The sequence below is a fragment of the Cavia porcellus genome, unplaced genomic scaffold (genome assembly GCF_034190915.1).
Source record: "Cavia porcellus strain 051 isolate PalLab524CR breed Dunkin Hartley unplaced genomic scaffold, mCavPor4.1 scaffold_1, whole genome shotgun sequence".
Classification (NCBI taxonomy): Eukaryota; Metazoa; Chordata; class Mammalia; order Rodentia; family Caviidae; genus Cavia; species Cavia porcellus.
Window position 1 is genome coordinate 94,176,359 of NW_026947484.1, and position 19,314 is coordinate 94,195,672.

The 19,314-nt window shown below is 40.6% G+C and overlaps 1 protein-coding gene across 6 annotated transcripts in view; it reads right to left on the bottom strand.

Annotated features, from left to right (window-relative positions):
* Positions 1 to 19,314, bottom strand: part of Slc24a2 (solute carrier family 24 member 2) — a 237,483-nt gene that overhangs the window by 27,335 nt on the left and 190,834 nt on the right. For all 6 annotated transcript variants that reach the window (XM_063251786.1, XM_063251816.1, XM_023566037.2 and 3 more), the window contains 2 exons: positions 14,419 to 14,517; positions 11,272 to 11,390 (listed from right to left, as the gene is read on the bottom strand). In XM_063251786.1, coding sequence (XP_063107856.1) covers positions 11,272 to 11,390; positions 14,419 to 14,517 — 218 coding nt within the window. The remainder of the gene's footprint in view (positions 1 to 11,271; positions 11,391 to 14,418; positions 14,518 to 19,314) is intronic.

The following is a 19,314-nucleotide window of genomic DNA, read 5'->3' on the forward strand; positions in this document are numbered from 1 at the left end:
TGCATTGATCTCTTGCTTTCTTATTTATCTATGGTAGTGAAGGGAGGGGTGGCAGCAGCCCCATCTCTTGATGGCCTACTATCAAGAGCTCTTACTCAGCTTGTTTACATGCACATTGTATGCTCTTACCTCATATCTTACATGAATCTCAGAAAAAGCAACTGACTCTGAAGTAGAGGTCTCTGAGCTGCATTCACCAGTTCAGAGTTTGCCTCTGAAGCCAGAAACCTATTCGAAGTTGGAAGCAACTCAATTTCTTATTTTTGTCTGTGAGCCATCCTGGGTGAGATTCCAGTGTGAGGGCAAGCCCATTTCAAGGCACTCTGTTCCACCAGCGAATTTAAATAACAACTCAGGAGACATCTGAAAGGAGGCCATCCTCATGTTAAGTTTTATTTGTTGGTTATAATGTCATATTCTTGGCTCACAAGGAACAGCTTCAGAGGACACCTAGACCTGCTGATGCACAGCTCACCTGGGTGTTAGTTCGGACTGTCAGTGAGGTTCTTACTCACTTTAGAACTTAGAAGTACTGGCTCTCCTCGCTGGGGAATTCTGCATGATGCTGGGTAAAAATAAAATGCCAGCAGTTAAATGTCTACATGAAAACAGAATTCATTTTTTCTAAAACATTGGTCCACCTTGGCTTCCAGGCCCCAAACACCTCTAACAACTTTTTCATTGTGAGGCTGAACTTTTGTCCCCTGGAATGCTTTAATGTGGGACAGCTTTTCTATATAACAACTTGTTACTGGACCCACCCTATGGATGCTAATAGGCCACAAAAGACAAGCTGCAATTACTGACCTCTGCAACCATTTAGAATTGGAGCTTTGGCTCTAAAGGAAGGAGCTCCAGAACTTCAGAGTTGGAAGCATCCTGGCTTGTTGACATCACCTGCCTATTTGATGGACGGGAGCCTGAAAGGAAGTGACCTGCTGAGGAAGGTCAGAAGGAAGGTCACAGTTCCAGGCCCTGAGAGGAACTGACCTCCTGAGGAAGGTCAGAAGGAAGGTCACAGCTCCAGGCTAGGCTTCAGTGACCTCTAAGTCCCAGTTTAGAATCCTATTCTACACTGCCTCTCTTCAGTCCTAAAAAATAGATGTGCATGTGCCTTATGTCCTCAGGTTTTATTTAACTGATATAATTACTCTTGATTTGCTTGAGCCCAAACCACTTTTTGGTGATTTAGATGGCTACATTTTTTAAAAAGGCTGATGAGAAACATTGGAATCTTGCTTCCTTTTCTCTGTGTCACAGAACATCCACAGCAGCAATGAAAGGACACAAAGGGCAAATTTGGGACACAGAGGCAAGGAGCTGTTTTAATGATTTTTTTCTGAGTGTCCTTCAGTGATATCTCCAAGGTACACATTTAGAAGTGAAATGCAGGAGTCAATTAAGGCATAAGAATATCAGGTTCTTCACAAAAGGTTAAAGAGAAAGGCTTGTTCTTTTGCATCTGTGTCCAAGAACAAAGTGCAGAGCGTTGGTTGGGTTGCTACAAGGGGAGGTGGCACCCAAGCACTGTAATGGCCAAAATGAGGGCTTGAGGTTTTATGTGTACTTCATTGTTTGATGCCACCCTGGATGCCCGTAAGTGTGGATAATCCTGAATCAGCTACGTCTAGAATGAATATCTAGGGGGCATTGTAAGGAGACAGATGAAGCCCTTCCCAGTAATAAAGCTTCCTGCAGCTAACGTTAGCAAGAGCTGGACTAGGAGTTGGGTTATTTTCAGACTATTAACAATGAATGCTTGAAGGCTGATAAAGTCTCTTGGGAAGAATGTGCTCAACTAAACAGCATCATCTTTAAATGCAGGATCGTCTCTTCTCTTCCTACCTCCCTCCTCTTTGACAAAGGTGGCATGTTTCATTTCCCCAATTAGGTTTCCGTGGGAACTGGTGAAAAGGTGTGAGAGCCTGCGCCACGCATGTGTGGGAGATTCTCAGCAGCAGCAGAAGTCTTTACAGTGCCCTGTCTAATGAAGGGATGGTTGGAGATGGAATTAACAAAGACTCTCATTTTATATGGTTTCTTTATAAACAGGAAGTCAGGCACAAGGCTATCTTACATACGGATTCTGTTCCAGAATGTTCTTTTTTGTATTTTTTGCTATAGAATTAACAGATAATCCATGAAAAGAAGCAGAAGAGTATTTGTTAGGTACCATCGTGAACATTCAGAGAAATACTGGTTATGTTTTTTAAGAATATTCAGGAAAGTAATTTCTTCAAAGACATTTGAGAGAAAGAAATTTGACTAGGTAAATTACAATGACATTATCAGCAGTAAAATTCTAAAATTCGATCATTTGATATGAATGTAGAAATTGCAATGATTCTGCTTCTCCATCTGTCTACTCATCCAATATTTATTGAACATTTGTTGAATGTAGTGAGATTGGCAATCTAATTTCTTTTTCTCTTAGGTAATATGACTAAATAGAAGGCTTTTATAAATAAGATGAAAGAGAAAATTCCATAATCCTAGAGAGAAAATACTATTCTATTCTAGTAGGTAGGCTTTAAGTCAATTTTCTATCAGAAACAAAGCTAAGCAGATGGTTAAGAATCATAATATTATGACACCTTGATTCTATGTTTTGTGCAGCGCTAAAAACAATAGTAGAGTTTGAATTCTCAAAGGTAAAATTACCAAAAAATTCTCCGTCACACCTTAAAACAGTGAAAGACTGAAATCAACGATTACTTGGCAAGTAAAAGGCGCTTCCCAGGAAACATTCCACTGAGTGTCCTCTATTTTGTAAGCTGCAGTGGTACCAGGCTTTTGTACAAAGGAAATGCCTACAAAACTCCATCCATAAATGTTGGTAAGTTGTTCTCAGCTCCACTTTTCCTAAATGTATTGCCCAGTTAGTGGGATCAATGTACTGATAACTTTCACTCTTATCAACTGATTATAGAAATAGAATATTATACTTGCAATTGGATCATGGAAAAGACTGACCTATAAAATATTAACTATTGTGTTGTGGGTCGTTTTTGTCTCACAGATCCAAAGACCTAAACTTAAAATCTCTAAGTGATACATGGAAAATGAACTCCAGGGATTCTGAAACAGTAGTTTTGGATCTGCCAAACAAAATGTCCTATCAGTCATTTCCAAAACAAATTGAGTTTTTCTAAGGACTGTAAATCTAAGGATAAAGCTTCCTTTGCTTTTCCTCTGTGAAAAGGTAATGGGAACACAGGAATCTTGAAGAAAAAACAAAACAAAACAAAACAAAACTGAACAAATCAAACACTGTTAGGTCAGACGATGGAAAATTCTTTCCCTATCTGGCGAAGCTGAATTTTGAATGGTAGTCTTTAAGGAAGCAATTAAGGTTAAATGAGGCCATAAAGGTGGGGCCCTGATCCAAAAGGATTAGTTTCCTTTAAGAAGAGGCACCAGAATGTTCATCCACACTCATGATGATTCCCCCTCACCTTCCTTTTCCTGGTGCACATGCACTGAGAAAGACCATGTGAAGACATAGTGAGAAGGTGGTTATTTGTAGCCAGGAAGAGAGCCCTGACCAGAGACTGAATCTGCCAGATCTTGAGTTTGTATTTCTAAGCCTTAGAACTGTGACAGAATGAGTTTCTGTTAAGTCATCCATTCCATGATATTTTGTTACGGGAGCCCCAATATATTAATACGTCAGTCATCTCTCTGTCTCTCTGTCTTTCTGTCTCTCCCTCTCCCTCTCTACCCCTAGGGCCTTTACACTGAGCTTCACCCCCAGTCTTTTTGTTGTTTTTTATTTCCATACAGGATCTTGCTAGGCTGCTAAATTAATCAGGCTCGGCTCAAACTTATGATCCTCTTACTTCGACCGCTGGAGTGGTGGGGTTATAGATGTGTGTCATCATACCAGGCTGACACTTATTTTTTTGAGTAGAAACTTTGGCTTTGAGAAAAATCACTGTGTTCACTTAGTTCAGTACAATTTATTTTTAATTGCCTGTATTTTAACTCATTTTTTTAAAATCTTAGAACAAACTACTGTTGTTCTCTTGGTTTCTTAATGTGTTTGCGTGCATTTTCCCCACTAACATCCCTTATTCTCTGCATTCTGTTTTATCTTCTGTGTTCCTGTCTCTTATCTGCAAAATAAAAAGAAATAAGTATAAAAAAACTCTGCTTTGGAAGGAAGTGTCTTCTGAGACATTTGTCTTGCCTTCTGTGTCGACATCTTGAACCAACACAGATAACATTTCAGTAGAAAACAGATTTCTTAAAACAGTGATAAATCTTTGCCTGTCTCATGATAGGAAATAATTTACTCCTCTCGTAATACCATCATATGGTTTGTTTTACATATAGATGGGAAAAATTTTTCATCAGGAATTTAGTGCATTAAACACAAAATGAGGTTTCACTGAGCAATGAGAAATTTGAAAACAACTTAATCTTGCACAAGACTCTGAATCGAAACCAAGGTTTTAAAAATATTTTGCTGTGAGTGATGAAGCTGTCTGGACCTAAGCTTTCCAAGAAGCCAAGCGACCATTTTATAATGACGTGAAATGGAATTTGGGAGTCTGGTGGAATGCAATTGCTTTCCTTCACTTTGTATTTTGCTCAGTGATTCTGAGGTGCAACCTATGGACAAGAGGGGTTTCCTTCTGAATTGCTATTGTAAATTGGCTTTTGTATCGTTTTCATGGGCTTTGTATATCTCATTGATGCAATTCATAAGACATTTGTCAACATCAAAGCTAACTGGAGCATTAGAAAAAAATCACTCTCATCATTTTATATCAACTAGACTAGAATTAACAATAGGAATAGTGATATGAATGTTAGTATTTTTTTCTGTATTAGTAGTGACCCCTTAATTTGTCTTATATGAATGATGAATACATCCTTTAAACTCCTCAGAAAGCACAGCGACAAATGGTACTATTAACAGCAAGATTCTCTGTGCATACAGTGTATCATTTTTTGTCAGTATTCAAGTTTAGGTAGAAATTCAAGAGTCATTTTTAAATATGTTAAGGCTTTTGAATGCATCTTAAGCATTGGTAAATTGTTCGGGTCATCAGATTAAAAAATAAAGAACTTTAACTTTTCTTTCAAAATATGTGTGTATAAACTGACAGAAGAAAATGTTATCTCACCTAATACTGACACTTATGTGCCAAGGCCTGATCAGTAAAATGTGATTTTTTTGGTTTCATAATTTATGTTTGGTTTTCATGGTTCCGAGGCAGTCATAGTCTGTGATGGCTTGGGCCTTGGTGGAGAATCTTTTGAAGCCCCATTTCTTTACCACTGGACTCCCACCCTCAGCACTGCCTCTGTGTCCTGGCAGTGTCAGATATGGAAACCCACATCTCACTCTCACAGAGCTTCCGTTCCTTGGGAGCAGAATCCTCATATTACATTCCTCATGTTTCAAGACCTTTATTGAATAATCGCAATTAACAGGAAGGAAAATGCAGTCCTTGGTTGTTTTTAAACTTTTCCAATAGTGTCACATTTCATCATTTAAAAAGTGACTTTTTCATTGAATAATGGGAGGGTTTGAGTTTCCCAAATGCTATATTAAACCTCACCACTGCTGAAAACATTATGAGGGCAATATTTTAGGAGGAAAGACAAAATATAGATTCCAAGTCCCACCTGCTTGGAAAACCTTGGAAGTCCCTATCAGAACCAACATTCTTTGAACAGTATTCATTAAGAAGTCTTGCAAAGGAGCCCTAAAATCATAGCTATAACCTTAAACAATGACAATCAATAATAAGCTGCGGACCTTGATAATGATTTTTCCCCCAAACTACCTTCAGCCCTAACTTTAATAGTAGGGATTTTTTAAAAAATAAAGCAATTAATTCTTCTTTGAAGAGAAATTCAAAACTGTAGTCATTTCCATTATCTTTTACTTAGTCACATAACATGGGCATTTTTTATAAGCACCATGAGCCTTCATAAAAGCAAGTCTTAGAAAGTCTAGTGAGCTTAGGTGAAGATAATGCTAGGGAGAAATAAGTCAGAGCTGAGTTCTTAAAAGGGAAAGAGGACTTAACATGATGAAATAATATTTGAACTGTGAAGTGAGGAAGTAAGGATTCTGCATTTTATATATTCTCTGTCTCTTTCTCCACCCACCTGTCTTCTGTCCATCCATCCATCCATCCATTCATCCATCCATCTATCCAGAAAAGTGATTTTCTTATATAAATCTATTTGCCCACCCCGGCATCTGTGTGACTCTTAACCAAACCAGTGACAATTCTCTAGCAATAGAGAGAAATCTCAGAGGTAAAATGAAACAAGACATAAAAAGCCATTTTGTGTTGCATGAAAATATAGGACATAAGTTTTAAAAAGTTAGATCTTCAGGTACAGAATGCGAGAATGCTGCAAGGTGCCTTTTCTTTCATCTCCTGCTGTGAGCAGTTGCTAAAGGTTTCTAATTGTCTTGGCAGCCAGGGAGGCAGCTTCACAGCATAGACGGGAGGGTTGTCTGGCTGTTGTCTAGACTGGCAGAGTCAGTATGTAAGAAAATGCTGGCTTCTGGGTGGGAAAGACTGTTTTGTTGAAATGTCTTTCAAATCTACTTAAATTCTCTATATTGAAAATTTGAGATAGTTGGTAAATTCTTGCTAGCAATCTGGAATCATGTTTCTTTGCTGGTCTCAACAACATTGTTTTAACAGTTTGGGAGAAAAGAATTAGTACTAATCCATTTAAAAAGTCAAATTACTTCTTGGTTACACAGACTATACCATGAAGCAAAACCTCTTTTGCCCAGGGTTTGGTCTTCTGTGAGAGAAGATTTTTTAAAGGCTCTTCATCACCAGTGTAGTCTGTATTGGAGAAACCTCAGAGATGAGGTGTCAGTGCGAAATTAGTTTCCTTGTAAATAGGGGTTTCAAAATAGCAGGTTAATTAAAGAGAGAGGTTGAACTCTCAGGGGAATCCCAGCAGTGAGAGTTGCCATGAATAAAGTCAGGGTGCATACCTCCCTCAGCAAGGAGCTTGATAAAAGCACAACTCAGAAAGCAAAAAAGCTAAAAAAACAAAAGCATTGAATTATTTCTGGGAAACTGTGCTACAGATGATCTGAATGTTCCCATCTTTTTTTTAAAAAGTTCTGGAGCCATAACCCTAATTTATTGATCACTCAGTCTCCCCAGCTTGGAAACCTAAGCCTTCTTTTCCTGTTCCTTTTCTATGACCAATTATTCAGCACTGGACACATTTTTCAGCACTGGCCCAGGAGTAGCTCTCAAATCCACTTAGACTCATTCACACTACAACCAAGTCTTCAACCTTGTCATTGAAACTACTTAATAGCTGTTAAAAAGACATTGTGATTAAGTGTGCTAATAATAGCAGACATTTAGGAGAGGTTTACTACATATCTAGAACTGTTCCCAAAGCAACTGATCCTCGTGGCAATGCTACAAGATCAGTGCTGTGATTATGCACACCTGTTTGGCAGAGAAAGAAAATGGAGAACAGAAAAATTACATGGTCATACAGCTGAGAAGGAGCAGATCTGGGATTTGAACTCAGGTGGTCTGTCTCCAGAGCCTGTCCAATGATGAAAGGATGCTGCTTCTGTTTTAATTTAATCCATTATTATTGTTAGCCTTTTTAAAAATACATAATACTATTACCTGGTTCAAAATCCAAAGCCACAGAAGAGTACACCTTGAAAAGCCGATCATCAAAGTTTCTCATTGCCCAGATTTCTGTTCTGAAGGTATCAACATGACCAGTGTTTTGGTAGCATCCAAGCAAGTAATTACAGATTATTTTCTTCTATCTTTTTTTTTGTCTTCAGTGTATAACATAGTATGCTATACTATCCTACAGCATAAGATACATCTGGCATGGTGCCTTTTTCACTTAACAACATGTATTGAAGATCATTCCAAATCAGTACATGAAAACTTCCTCATTTTTTCTCTTTCTCTTTAAAGACTACAGATGGTTTATATTAGGGATGGACAGTTTTTTCCTGTAAAGGGCCAGACAGTAAATATTTTCAGCTTTGAGGTCCAGATGGTCTCCGTCACATATGTTGCTATTATATCATTTTTTTAAATAAAAAATGTAAAAATCATTCTCATTTCATGAGCCTTGCAAAAACAGTCTACAGGCCTGATCAGGCCGGTAAACAAGTGTCTCACTGGACTCCCTGTACCCAGTCTTTTTCTATTCTGATCTTCCTTGGTCTTTATCAAAGAGTCATCTTTCCATCCCACATCGAGCGCTGCTGCCATGCTGTTTAAATCCCTTATAGAGCTCCATGCCCCCGGGCTGATGGGCAGATTGCTTGAACGTCCTTCTCAGTCCCCACACTTCTGCTCCCCTCGGTGTCTCCAGTCCAGTTCCTGCCCCATCAGATCCTCCCTTGGCTCCTGCAGCCACTGCTCAGCCTTGCTGTTGCTATGAACCATGCTTCCTCCACTTCCATGCTCTGGACCATAACCTGGGAAACGTTTATGAGTGTGACGCTCATGTGGGCATGTACGGAAGAGCAGCGTGCCCCAGAAGGAAGTCACTTCCCTGTCATGGTGTATAAGGTGCACCAGCTCTGCTCTATCCTTACCAACCAGTGCCACCACACTACTTGTCTTTGTCCTCCCTCCCCACACTCCAGCCACATCAATTTTTCTGCTCCTCCAACAAGCCAGGTCCATTCCTATTTTGTATCCTTGGCTAGCTCCTTCCCCAAGTGAACTGTCAGTTTAGACACTCCGTTCGTGGGAGCCTCTCCTCATTCCTTACCCCAGGAGCCTGTCTGCTCATTCCATCACTGCTGTGCCTTCCTCATGGCCCTGAGGCTGTCTGCAACTGCACTGGTTAATACTGAGAGTCCAGTCCTGTGAGAACATGGGGGAATCTCTAGTACCCAGCATGCTGTCTTACCTGACACAGATGAACAATAAATATTTTCTGATTAGATGAACAACTGGAGAATTTAAGCTAATTTATCTCTCCTGGTGCATCTCTCCTCACTCCTCAGTTTATATTTTTCTTTCCAGTTTTATCATCTTTCTCACCAATCATTAAACATGAATTCTTTCTTTAGACCTTACACGGTTGCACAGGTTGACATTTTGGTCATTTCTTTCTCCCCTGAGTGATAGACTCCTACTCCTCCAACGACACTCAACTCCAATATTACCTCTTTGGTGGAGTTTTGATGTATTTCCTAGCTAGCACTAATTTCTTACTTGGGTGTCTCCCTGAGGACTTTGTGCGGACTTCCATGATCATCCAAGGTCACAGTGCTTACTGGTTATTGATAACCTGAATACCAAATATGTGTATATGCTATGCCTTTTCATTTTACTTACAATGAACCCCTTCAGAGCAGGGACATCTTGGATGGGGTTTAAACAACAAGTAAGTTCAGATAAGCAGCATCTAGATCCATGCTGGGTGCTTTATGCATATTCTCTCGCATAGCTTTCATAATAACTGCAATGAGGCAGGTACTGTGAGAGATGACATGAAAAAATGAAATCTCAGCATGGTTTGGTGCCTCATCCTTGGTGCATTTGGAGCTCTGCACTTGGTGGGTTGGCTCTTTGAAGACACCTTTGTTCAAGGGCTTGAGTGCACCTGTATGGTGCACAAATCTACTTTGGGTTTCTACTTTGAGACCTGGGTACATCTCTGCTCGCGGAGGGGTCAGGTGACATTGTTGCTTCCCTGAAGCAGGGTCTTCCCTCATAGAGGAACAGATGTCCCTTTGCCAGTCAGATGGAGAGGCATGGTGATGAGCAGCCCTCTGAACATCTGTGACTGTCAGTCCCAAGGGCAGCCAGATGTCCTTGTGGCCTGCCTCCCACTGCCACATGCTGCTTGTCCATGTGGACCAAGTTGCTCTGTCAGGTTCCTCTCTTACTAAATGCACAGAGGGGCCACAGGGCTTGCGTAGGAGAGTGAGGGGTCTAAGGCAGATAAGGGCAGGGAGAGTTTTTAAAAATCCTTTCCTTTATATAAACACACTTTCTTTACATATGCATATTAGGGATTAAAGGCAGCAGGCAACAATTAGCACGTTTTTTTTCCCCTCTAACAAGTACAGATTCCCTCTTGAGCAGAGTATTTCAGATATAAAGGAGAGGAAGGAGAGTACCGGAGTATGCTGCTATAGTTTCATTTCTCCTTGTGTGCACTATGTAACTTTTCAGCTCATTGGGAAAATTCCGGCAAGAGAGTGAGTTTCAAACTTTCGGGTAGTGCCACTCAAAGCATGGATATTAGACCAGCAGCACTGACCTCACTGAGGAGCCCTGTAGAACTCCAGATCCTTCCAGACTTGACAATTCCAAATCTGATTTTTAACATGACCCACGCTCTGACTCTGGGAATTTTAAAGTTTGAGATGCCCTGATCTCATGATGCCTGATTCACTGGATAAAGATGAGATTCAGAAATCTAACAAGTACCACTGTGGTCCTGGCTACTTTCTGAGCAATTATGGTTTTGAGGCAGTGTCACAAGGTGGAAATAGTCTAGTACTATGTTTAGTCACCCCTGGGATCAAATCTCAGCTCTACTGTCTGTGAGCTAGGTAATACTAATTAACTATTTTATCTCACTGGACTCAGATTTGTCAACTATAAAATGGAGATCCCACTGTTTAAATTATCAGCTGTGAGGTATAAAGATGGTAACATACATGAAGTTCCCAGTACCAAATCCGAGGCACACAGTAGATGTTTTGTTAACTGTTACAGGTATTATAACTACTAGGTGGAACAATGGGTTGGGCTAGAGAATATTCATTTCTACTACAGGTAGAGAGAAGGCCAGGGGAACTCACCAAGATATTATGGTTGTGGTTTCTCTGTCATTTACCCGGAGCTTAAAGATGCAAAGAATTAGATGGCAGTAGCTATCAAACTATCATACACTAAAGATCTCCTGGGACCTAATTAAAAATGCTAATATCTGGCTGCTGCTTCCTAGAGATCTGAATTATGAGGTCTGTGGATAGGTTCAGAGAGCTGCATTTTCACTCCTGGGGGTCCTGATGCACAAGTCCTCCATCTCTCCTTGAAAACAGTGGCTTAGAGAATATGTGTAGTCATCTGATAAATGTAGATCTTGACACATGCTGGGTCATGGTTTGATATTGGGAAATACACACAAGAAAGAATCAAACTCTAATTTGTGTCCATGCAGGTGGAAGCTGGGCTCTCCAAGGAGGATTCAGGGTCTCTACTGCTATGCCCTGGCATCAGTAGGAACAGCAGCCCAGAAAAGCCTGGAAAAGTGCCATACCTGGGTCTCTGCGGCTTCAATGCTGTGGGAGAGATTTCCATTCTGTACAGGTTCTGAAGCCTCACTGGATGGTGTCATATCGACTTCTGTGCTCGTGCTGTTTGGGAGTTCGATTTTTTCTGTGACATAATTTAAACACACAAAGAAACAAACAGAGTCAACAGGGGTTGAAGGGACATGTTGAAATGAACACCCTAAGATTTTGGGCAAAGGAAAAAACAGTATGTCTGAGACCTGAGATGGTGCTGGGCAAAATGATAGGGGATTTCCACCCTCCTTCCCCATGTCATCCAGCAGGCTGCATCCATCTCCATCCCAGCAACACTCTGCCTTCTACCTTGCTGTGGTGTCACCTGAGTGCCCTATGAGCTCCCACAGCCTGCCTTTCTCTACTCTAGATAAAATAGTCACTCAAGAAACCAAAGCCAGACCCAGTTTGCACACTGTTGCTTATACTGTAAACCACAACCTTCTTACAGCAGTATCTTTGTATGCACCATAGAAATAATATTGGCTGGGGAAAAATGGTCCCAAGTTTTACTCTGCTACTACGAGGCTGTTGTTTTAGGCAAGTGTCTTCCTTCTGCTGTGATCTGGATCCCTATCTGTGAAATGAGTGGCCCCAACCGGTTGACCTCCAAAGCCCATTGCTTTTAGCTCTAATTCTCTCCAGCTTTGTGAATAGAGTCCTGGCCATCTGGAAGGCAGGCTTGACAACCTGGCCCTACAGATGCCTGGAGAATGCCACACAGCACATTGCACACCTGGATGTCCCATTGGAGGTGAGGCAAGAGGGATTTGCACAAAAATACAGGCCAAAATCTGTGTCTTTGTTGACTGAAAGTAAGCTGCTGACCACAATGGAGGTGTAGATCAGAAACTGCAGGATCAAGATTTCCTCTGAGAACTGAGAAGTGACTTGAGGGCCATGGTTAAAGATGGACTCTGTGATGCTGGGAATCAGAATGGGCCTGTGTTCACACCCTTGCTCTGCATATTACATACAATCAAGGAACAACTATCTGAATTCCCGTTATAGCCTCAGCTTCTGGCTAGGTTTTTTTTTTAAGCCCAAGAAAATAGCCACAGGAGCTCAGTGCTCAGCTACCACAGGGGTCAGCCAGGACTTCAGTGGGAAGGAAATCAAAAGGTTCCTTGGAACCTCATGCCAACTATGGGCCAGGTCTTGGCCTTCAGAAGAGAGTGCAGCTGGGTGGACTATTATGGTATTGTTCATCAGTATCACATGTGAGCAGCACCAGCTGCTCATCTAGGATCAGACTGTGTTTTTTCCTAGCAACTTCAGAAGGATTAAACATTTCTGTGACTGATGTCTCAGAAAATAATTCTAGAGTTACATAAAACTTGTGTTTGAAGTATCCAAACAGTGGAAATCAGGGAAATGCTTATAATTATGTATTTAGGTATAGCATATAGAGGCATAGATTGATTTAAATATAGGAAGGTATAGAAACACAATTGTATTTTTTCTGTATTTTTAACAGTGATGGTGGAATATACATGATGTTTTGCTGCATATGGCAATGACAGCTTATCTTGGTATATTTGGTGCAGTTATTTAAACTAAAAAATACAAAGTGATTTGTGGACTATGAAAATCCTCTGTGGGGGAAGTGATACAATCTCAGGATCAGACTCCCATAGCCAAACTTAATCCTAGCAATACAGGATACTGTGAACCAAAGGGATTCAAGATACCCAAGGGTGGACATGAACAAGAAGAAACTACCTATTAGACATAATACCTGACTTGAGTACACACAGCTTAATTTATGAAGCAATTTTACCTAATACTTGAGGTCTCACCACCAAAGGAAACATGAAAATAAATCTTGGTCTTACTTTGAAAAACTTGGAGTGGGGTAGAGACTATTTATTTTAGTTACAAAGTTACTCACAGACCCAGAAACACTAGAAAGTTCTTTGGTCCTATCTTCTTATAGAAGATTCAGTCCAAGCCACAGGTCCCTAATCCCTAGGAGGATGACTGGGATGAAACTCAAGTATCTAATCTTTAATTCAAGCTACTTCATTCCACACAAGAGAAATAAGCAAGTGGAACAGAAAACCTAATTATCACAAGCAAAATTTATCCTAGGTAATAGAATTGTGGTGTGTCATCACATTTGTATAATATAAAAGCCAAATATTCTCATTCTAAAAAAATGTGTCCAAGTTCATAGAAGTATAAAGAAGCAGACAAAAAAATATACCACCCAGAACCTCAAATTCAAGATAGAACCAATGTTAACATTTTAGCTGTCCAGTTTTTCTTTTCATATGCAATTGAATCTTAACTGATTTTTGGCCAAAAGTTTCCCTAAGATAGAAGACAGGATAACAGAGAAGGAAAAACTCTTCTACAGAGTGTCATGTATTTTGAGTGCAATACTGTTGAATTTTGTCTGCAGATAATTTTAGTTACTTGGGCAATAGCTTCGTTTATAGCATAGATCCAGATTAGGTTAAATTTAGTTTGAATTTAGAAATAGAGAGCTATATTATAGTTACAGACAGGAGAGCAGGAATATCATGTTCCAAGTTAAAATAAAATGCTGAATGTCACAATCTGGTCACACAAGAACTCCGGAAAAGTCAGCCAAAAGAGACCTGGGCTGATACTGCTGAATTCTTAAGAAAGAGGCAGGCTCGGCTCGGATTCTGGCATTCAGTCATCTGAGTGGTACATAATTTAGTGAGCGAGCTGTAAGCAATGTTACAGGTGTAAGATCTGGTTACCAGACAGGAATTAGAGAAAGGGGGATTCTCACCCTGTGTTAAACATTAGACAGTATGTGTGTGTGTGTGTGCATGTGTACATGTGTGCGTGTCCCCTTTGTGTGGAATCCTTGAAATAAAGTATTGTTTATTCCTGAATGATGATGCTTGGCAAGGAGTTGGTTAGAATTGCTTCACTGTGTTTTGACTTCTCCTAGAGTTATTGGTGTCAGACTGTCCACACCTGTCCTGCCCCACTCAGGAAACAGGAATTCATTTCCTGATGTGCCGAAAAGGACTGAGCTGCAGGGTCTTGCATCTGCCCGGAGCCAGGGCTATACATACTGGCAGGGCCTCTCTGTCCTCCAGTCCCTGCACCGTGTTAGGGAGCAGTCTGCTTGTACTCACCAACATGATTGGCAGCCCCATTCTGCCTTTCGTTCTCATCCACTTGGCACTTCTTCTTGGCGATCTTGTGGAGAATTGAAGCCTTTTCTCTGAACCTCCCTGAAGCAAGAGAAAGTTGCAGGGAGGAGACACAGTGAGGAGAAAGATAAAGGAAAGGTCTATGGCCAGCGAGAAGCACTGGCAGGGCAGGCATGTGACCTCTTCAGCTGTGCCTCTCTAGGAGCAGTGACCATAGCACTCTGTCCAACCCAAATGCCCTGCCACTTGCATGAAAGAATTGTCTTACCTTTGTGGATTCTTTAGCTCATTTCTACATTTGAGAATCTGAAGGTGCTGGCCCATAGGTGAAAGGTGGGATGTGGAAATTTTCCCTCCCCTTCCAATTGCTTACAAAATATCAAGCATCACTAAACTCCACCCCATACTGCTACGATCCAAAACAGTCTGAAGAAACAGAGGAGGCATAGCCATTTGTCTGGAGTTAAGTACTCATCCCAGACTGTTTTTTGGCAATGAGCTGGGAAGGAAAGTCAAGCCCAAAGTCCTTTAGTTTGACTTTGGGTTTCAAGCATTTGTCACAATTAACACTGCAGTTTCTGAACAAATCAAGAACAGGCATCACAGCTTTCTAGATGAGCTGAGTCAGCTGCAATTAAAGCATTAAGGAGGCAACTGATTCCACTTGGAGATTTAGGGCAAAGAATGATCAACTGAACACAGCAAGTCATGTTGGTGATGAGACACTTTGGGAAAGGTGCTGAAAAAAAAAACCATTCTCAAATTAATCACTTCAAATCGCCGTGCCACAAGCACACAGCATCTTTTCTTATTCATTATTGACATAATTGATGGGCAAACTCATGCAGCAAGCATAGAAAATAAGCATGCAAAGGTACAGAGATTAATGACACACAGCACATTTCTCTTTTTTAATCCTTGATTTTCTGCCTTGGGAACATTCAAGATACAAAACACTTCTCATTTTAAATCGACTAATAATTGCCTACATTCAGATATGAGTTCCTCAAAATACCTTAAGCCCTACAATTTTCCCCACTAGGCAGTTTGGATATCTCCTTTTGCTTTTGTAGTTAGAATCAGGCCAAATCAAACCAATCCAAACCAAACCAAATTGAAACAAGCCAAACCAAACCAAAATGTTTCTGTTGGATGGGACATAGCAAGCTGACATCCACTACCCTCCTTTCTCCGTGGATGTGGATTGTGGGGTAGGTCACGGTGATGACTTGTGTAGCTGGTTTATGGATTTGTTAGCTCATTTCTCCATTTGAGAACCTGAAGGTACTGGGCTATCGATAAAAGGTGGGACTTCAAACTCTTCCCTCCCCTCCAGTTGCTTACAAAATAAGCAACAGCCCAGTCAGTGGTGACAGAGACTTAGTATGGGGTCCTTTCTGCTTAGGATATGAAGGTAGCCTCTAGGACAGAAGCACCTCAGTCTGGGCAATGAATGTGCAGCTCAGAGTGTATTCTCAAGGGAAATGCATTACATAGAGAAAAAGAGGGCACTACATGGCTTGCACTGCACAGGGGATGGGAAAGAAGGATGAGCAGATGGGCACAGTGGCCATCCTTGAGGAGTGCTGAAGGCCAGAGCAACATTCACCAACCTGGAAGGTGTGGATATGGTTGTTTTTATTTATTCTCCAGGGCAAACTATGGGAATAAAAGGGGAAAGGAAAGAAACCCAGGGACTAGAAAACAAAAGGGTAAAAGGGATCAAAGAAGGAGAGAAAAAAGAGATAAAGGATGTAAGATAGAGGCAGAGGACTGGAGGCTGTGACTGCCTGGAAGTTGCCCAGGCAGCAGAGATGCCAGCCACTTCTCCAACTGCCAGATCTAGTTTTTTTCCTGAGGACTCAAACAAAAAATAAGAGTGATATTCAATACTCTGGAGCCTTAAGGCACAAGAAGGCTTACTTCTTGTGGAAGAAGACTTAAAGAAGTCCCTAATTATGTCCTTTTCAGTCCAGGAGAGGAAAAAGGAGGTCCTGAAAATTTATTGGAGATGTAGCTTTTAACAAACAAAATCAATCTACCATGGTGTCAGGCTTATTCTTTGAACTTAAGATAATTCTAGAGCTCTATGAATTAAAGATGAACAATATTTGTTTTAAAATTATGTATAAAATAATAATAAAGTAGGAAAGGATTCCAAAGAGGAAACAAACCTGTGGAAAGAAAACCTGAAATAATAACCCAATCCAAATACTGTCTTAAAGTCATGAAACATAGCAGAGAAAATATTTGCTGGAAACCAGCTGAGTACATATTGTTTGTGATTACAAGAATGTTTTCAGAGCTTATATGTGTGTCAGAGATAAATGATCAAAAAAGGAGCCCTAAAATATATAAGGATATAGTTACCCACTCTCGCAGTAAGCATACTTTAGTATAAAGTACGGGCCACAAACGAGGCTGGCTTTCTCAAATTCTCCAAGAACTGACTATGTGAACAGGATAGGAAATCATTCTGGAACTGAGATTTTGTAGGTCCTCAAACCTTTTACATAACAGGAAGGGTTGTTTTTCAGATTGTGTTACTATTTTTCTTATTGCAGCAACATCTTAGAATCTCTGTGCTATTGAAAAGTGGGAGTATAGTCCAATGGGCAGCATGGCAAAGCAGTTGTGGCTAGTTTAAGAGCTATCTTTTTGAACTTTAGTTCATACCCTTCTCTTGACCATTCTTTGTTCCCCCTGGCAATCATTTTGCATGCTAAGTGCTGACAATGGCTGTTCCATGGCCTAAAGGAAATTCTCCCTTGAAGGTTACTTTCTAGAAAGACAGCAATTGAAGGCCCACCTACAGAAGTCAGCACATGTGTGATCTCTGAGGTTAGAGGGTAGAACCTGATAGTAAGGTGTACTCACTATAGCACTGCACACTCCTGGGGTCACCATAGGGGAGCAAAGCAAGAGGCTGCGTGAGGTTCCTGGCAGGAACAGGGCAAAATCCAGTACAGAACCTGTGATCTTCCAGGTGACCCTCTGTGGCTTGGGGTAGGAAGAATGGCACCTTTAGGACTAAGCATATGCTGGGGACAACACCAAGAGGGGTGTGGGTGGTGGGGACAGCACAGTACTATCATCAAGTGGAAGTGATTTAGAGGCAGGCAAATCTAAAGTTTGAGCCACAGCTCTTTCACTGGCTCTGCCAGGTGATTTTTGGTAAGTTTCTGCATAACTCTGAGCATCAGATTTTCATCTCATACATGGGAATTCCCGAGGTATGTTGACTCACTAGTTAAATTTAAGTAAGAAAATATGTGGAAAGACCTATTATGATTTGTGGTATTAGGAGAATTTTCTAAGAGAGAAGCAAAGGAGAAACAAACCAACAAAATCTCAGGATAAGGATGGTGTGTATTGAGCTGCTTTAGGATGATTGTTGCTATTTTCCAACCTTTCAATGCACACACAGAACTGGAGAATAAGCTATATCCAAATCTGGTAATGTAAGCACCCAGGAATCCTTGTGTTTCAGGGAATCCTCCAAAAGTCAGCTCCAAATTTTAGCCACAGATTCCATGTTGTCTTAAGGAGTGGTGCAGAAGAATGGATCTAATAAACAATTGGGTAACTTTGTGCTTGGTGCTAAGGAATCAAGATATTTTTGGGTGCTTTTCAAGGTGAGTGAAGGAGTAATTTTTAACATGTTTTAAGGCATCCTTAAAAAAATATATTCTGTTGTGGTGTAAATCTTTAAGGTGTTGTATTTTTATATAGCTACAGATACTTGTATACTTAGAGATCACCAAAATAGCAAACTGCTCAAATCGTGAGGCACCTACGTCAAAACCGAGTACACAATTTTAACATAGTTTAACTTGTTCTGAAATTTGCAAAAGAGTACCAGCTGAGTGTCCTCAGAAGAGTGTGTGTTGAGGGGGTGGTAAGGAAGTCTGGAAGAAAAAGATCAAAGCATAAAGGCCTAGTGGGAATAAGAATGAATTTAAAGAAGCAACCACAATCAAAATATTTGACCAAATCACTTTGAGATAAAACAGAAGCTGCTTGCTGTATTGCAAAATAGCCTTTGGAGGGTTTGTTCACTCAAAGGAAATAAATTTGGTGTCTGTTCTGGTGTTAATAAATTAAATCGGCCCCTTGGAAATTGCTCTACATCTTCCCACCAAGTCTGTAAGGGGCAGGTTAGAAAAGAAACCTTCTGTAATCAGATTCTGCCGTGTACCACAGAACATTCTGAGAATCAGCAACACTGAAAAAATGGAAGAGTGATCACACACATACCATGGCTGGGAAGAAGAAAGAAAGAAAAAAACAGAAGGGCAAACTTGAAAATAAATCTTGGAAAATCTATTTTTGTATTTTTCATCCTGATTTTCCTGTCTCTTTTTTTGAAGTCTGAGGCATGGTAGATAGCTTAAAAAACAAAAGTGCACCTGGACTTTCCTCGCCTTATTCCTTGCCTTGTATTCTGGAAGCACAGACTCAAATGAGGAACCACAGGGTTACTCTGCCTCCTCTCCTCTCACCTCCAATACGTCAGCAAACCTGGTGTCTCTACTTCCAAAATATTTCAGAATCTTCCTACTTCTCCTTCACCAGCCCCTTCAGCAACAAGACTCACAAGGACAATGTGCTGGTGTGAGTCCCCCTCCTGTCCTTACCTCTTTGTCCCTCAGGTTCCTTTAGAGATCAGTAAACTGAATCATGCCACTCCCTTGATGATGCAAAATCCTGTAGTGGCTCTTCAGGTCAAAGTCAAAGTCAGAGTCAGAGTCAGAGTCAAAGTCAAAGTCAAAGTCAAAGTCAAAGTCAAAGTCAAAGTCAAAGTCAAAGTCAAAGTCAAGGTCCTTAGAGCGGACTCCAAGATTCTATATGATGAAATTCACCCTTAATACCTTGAGT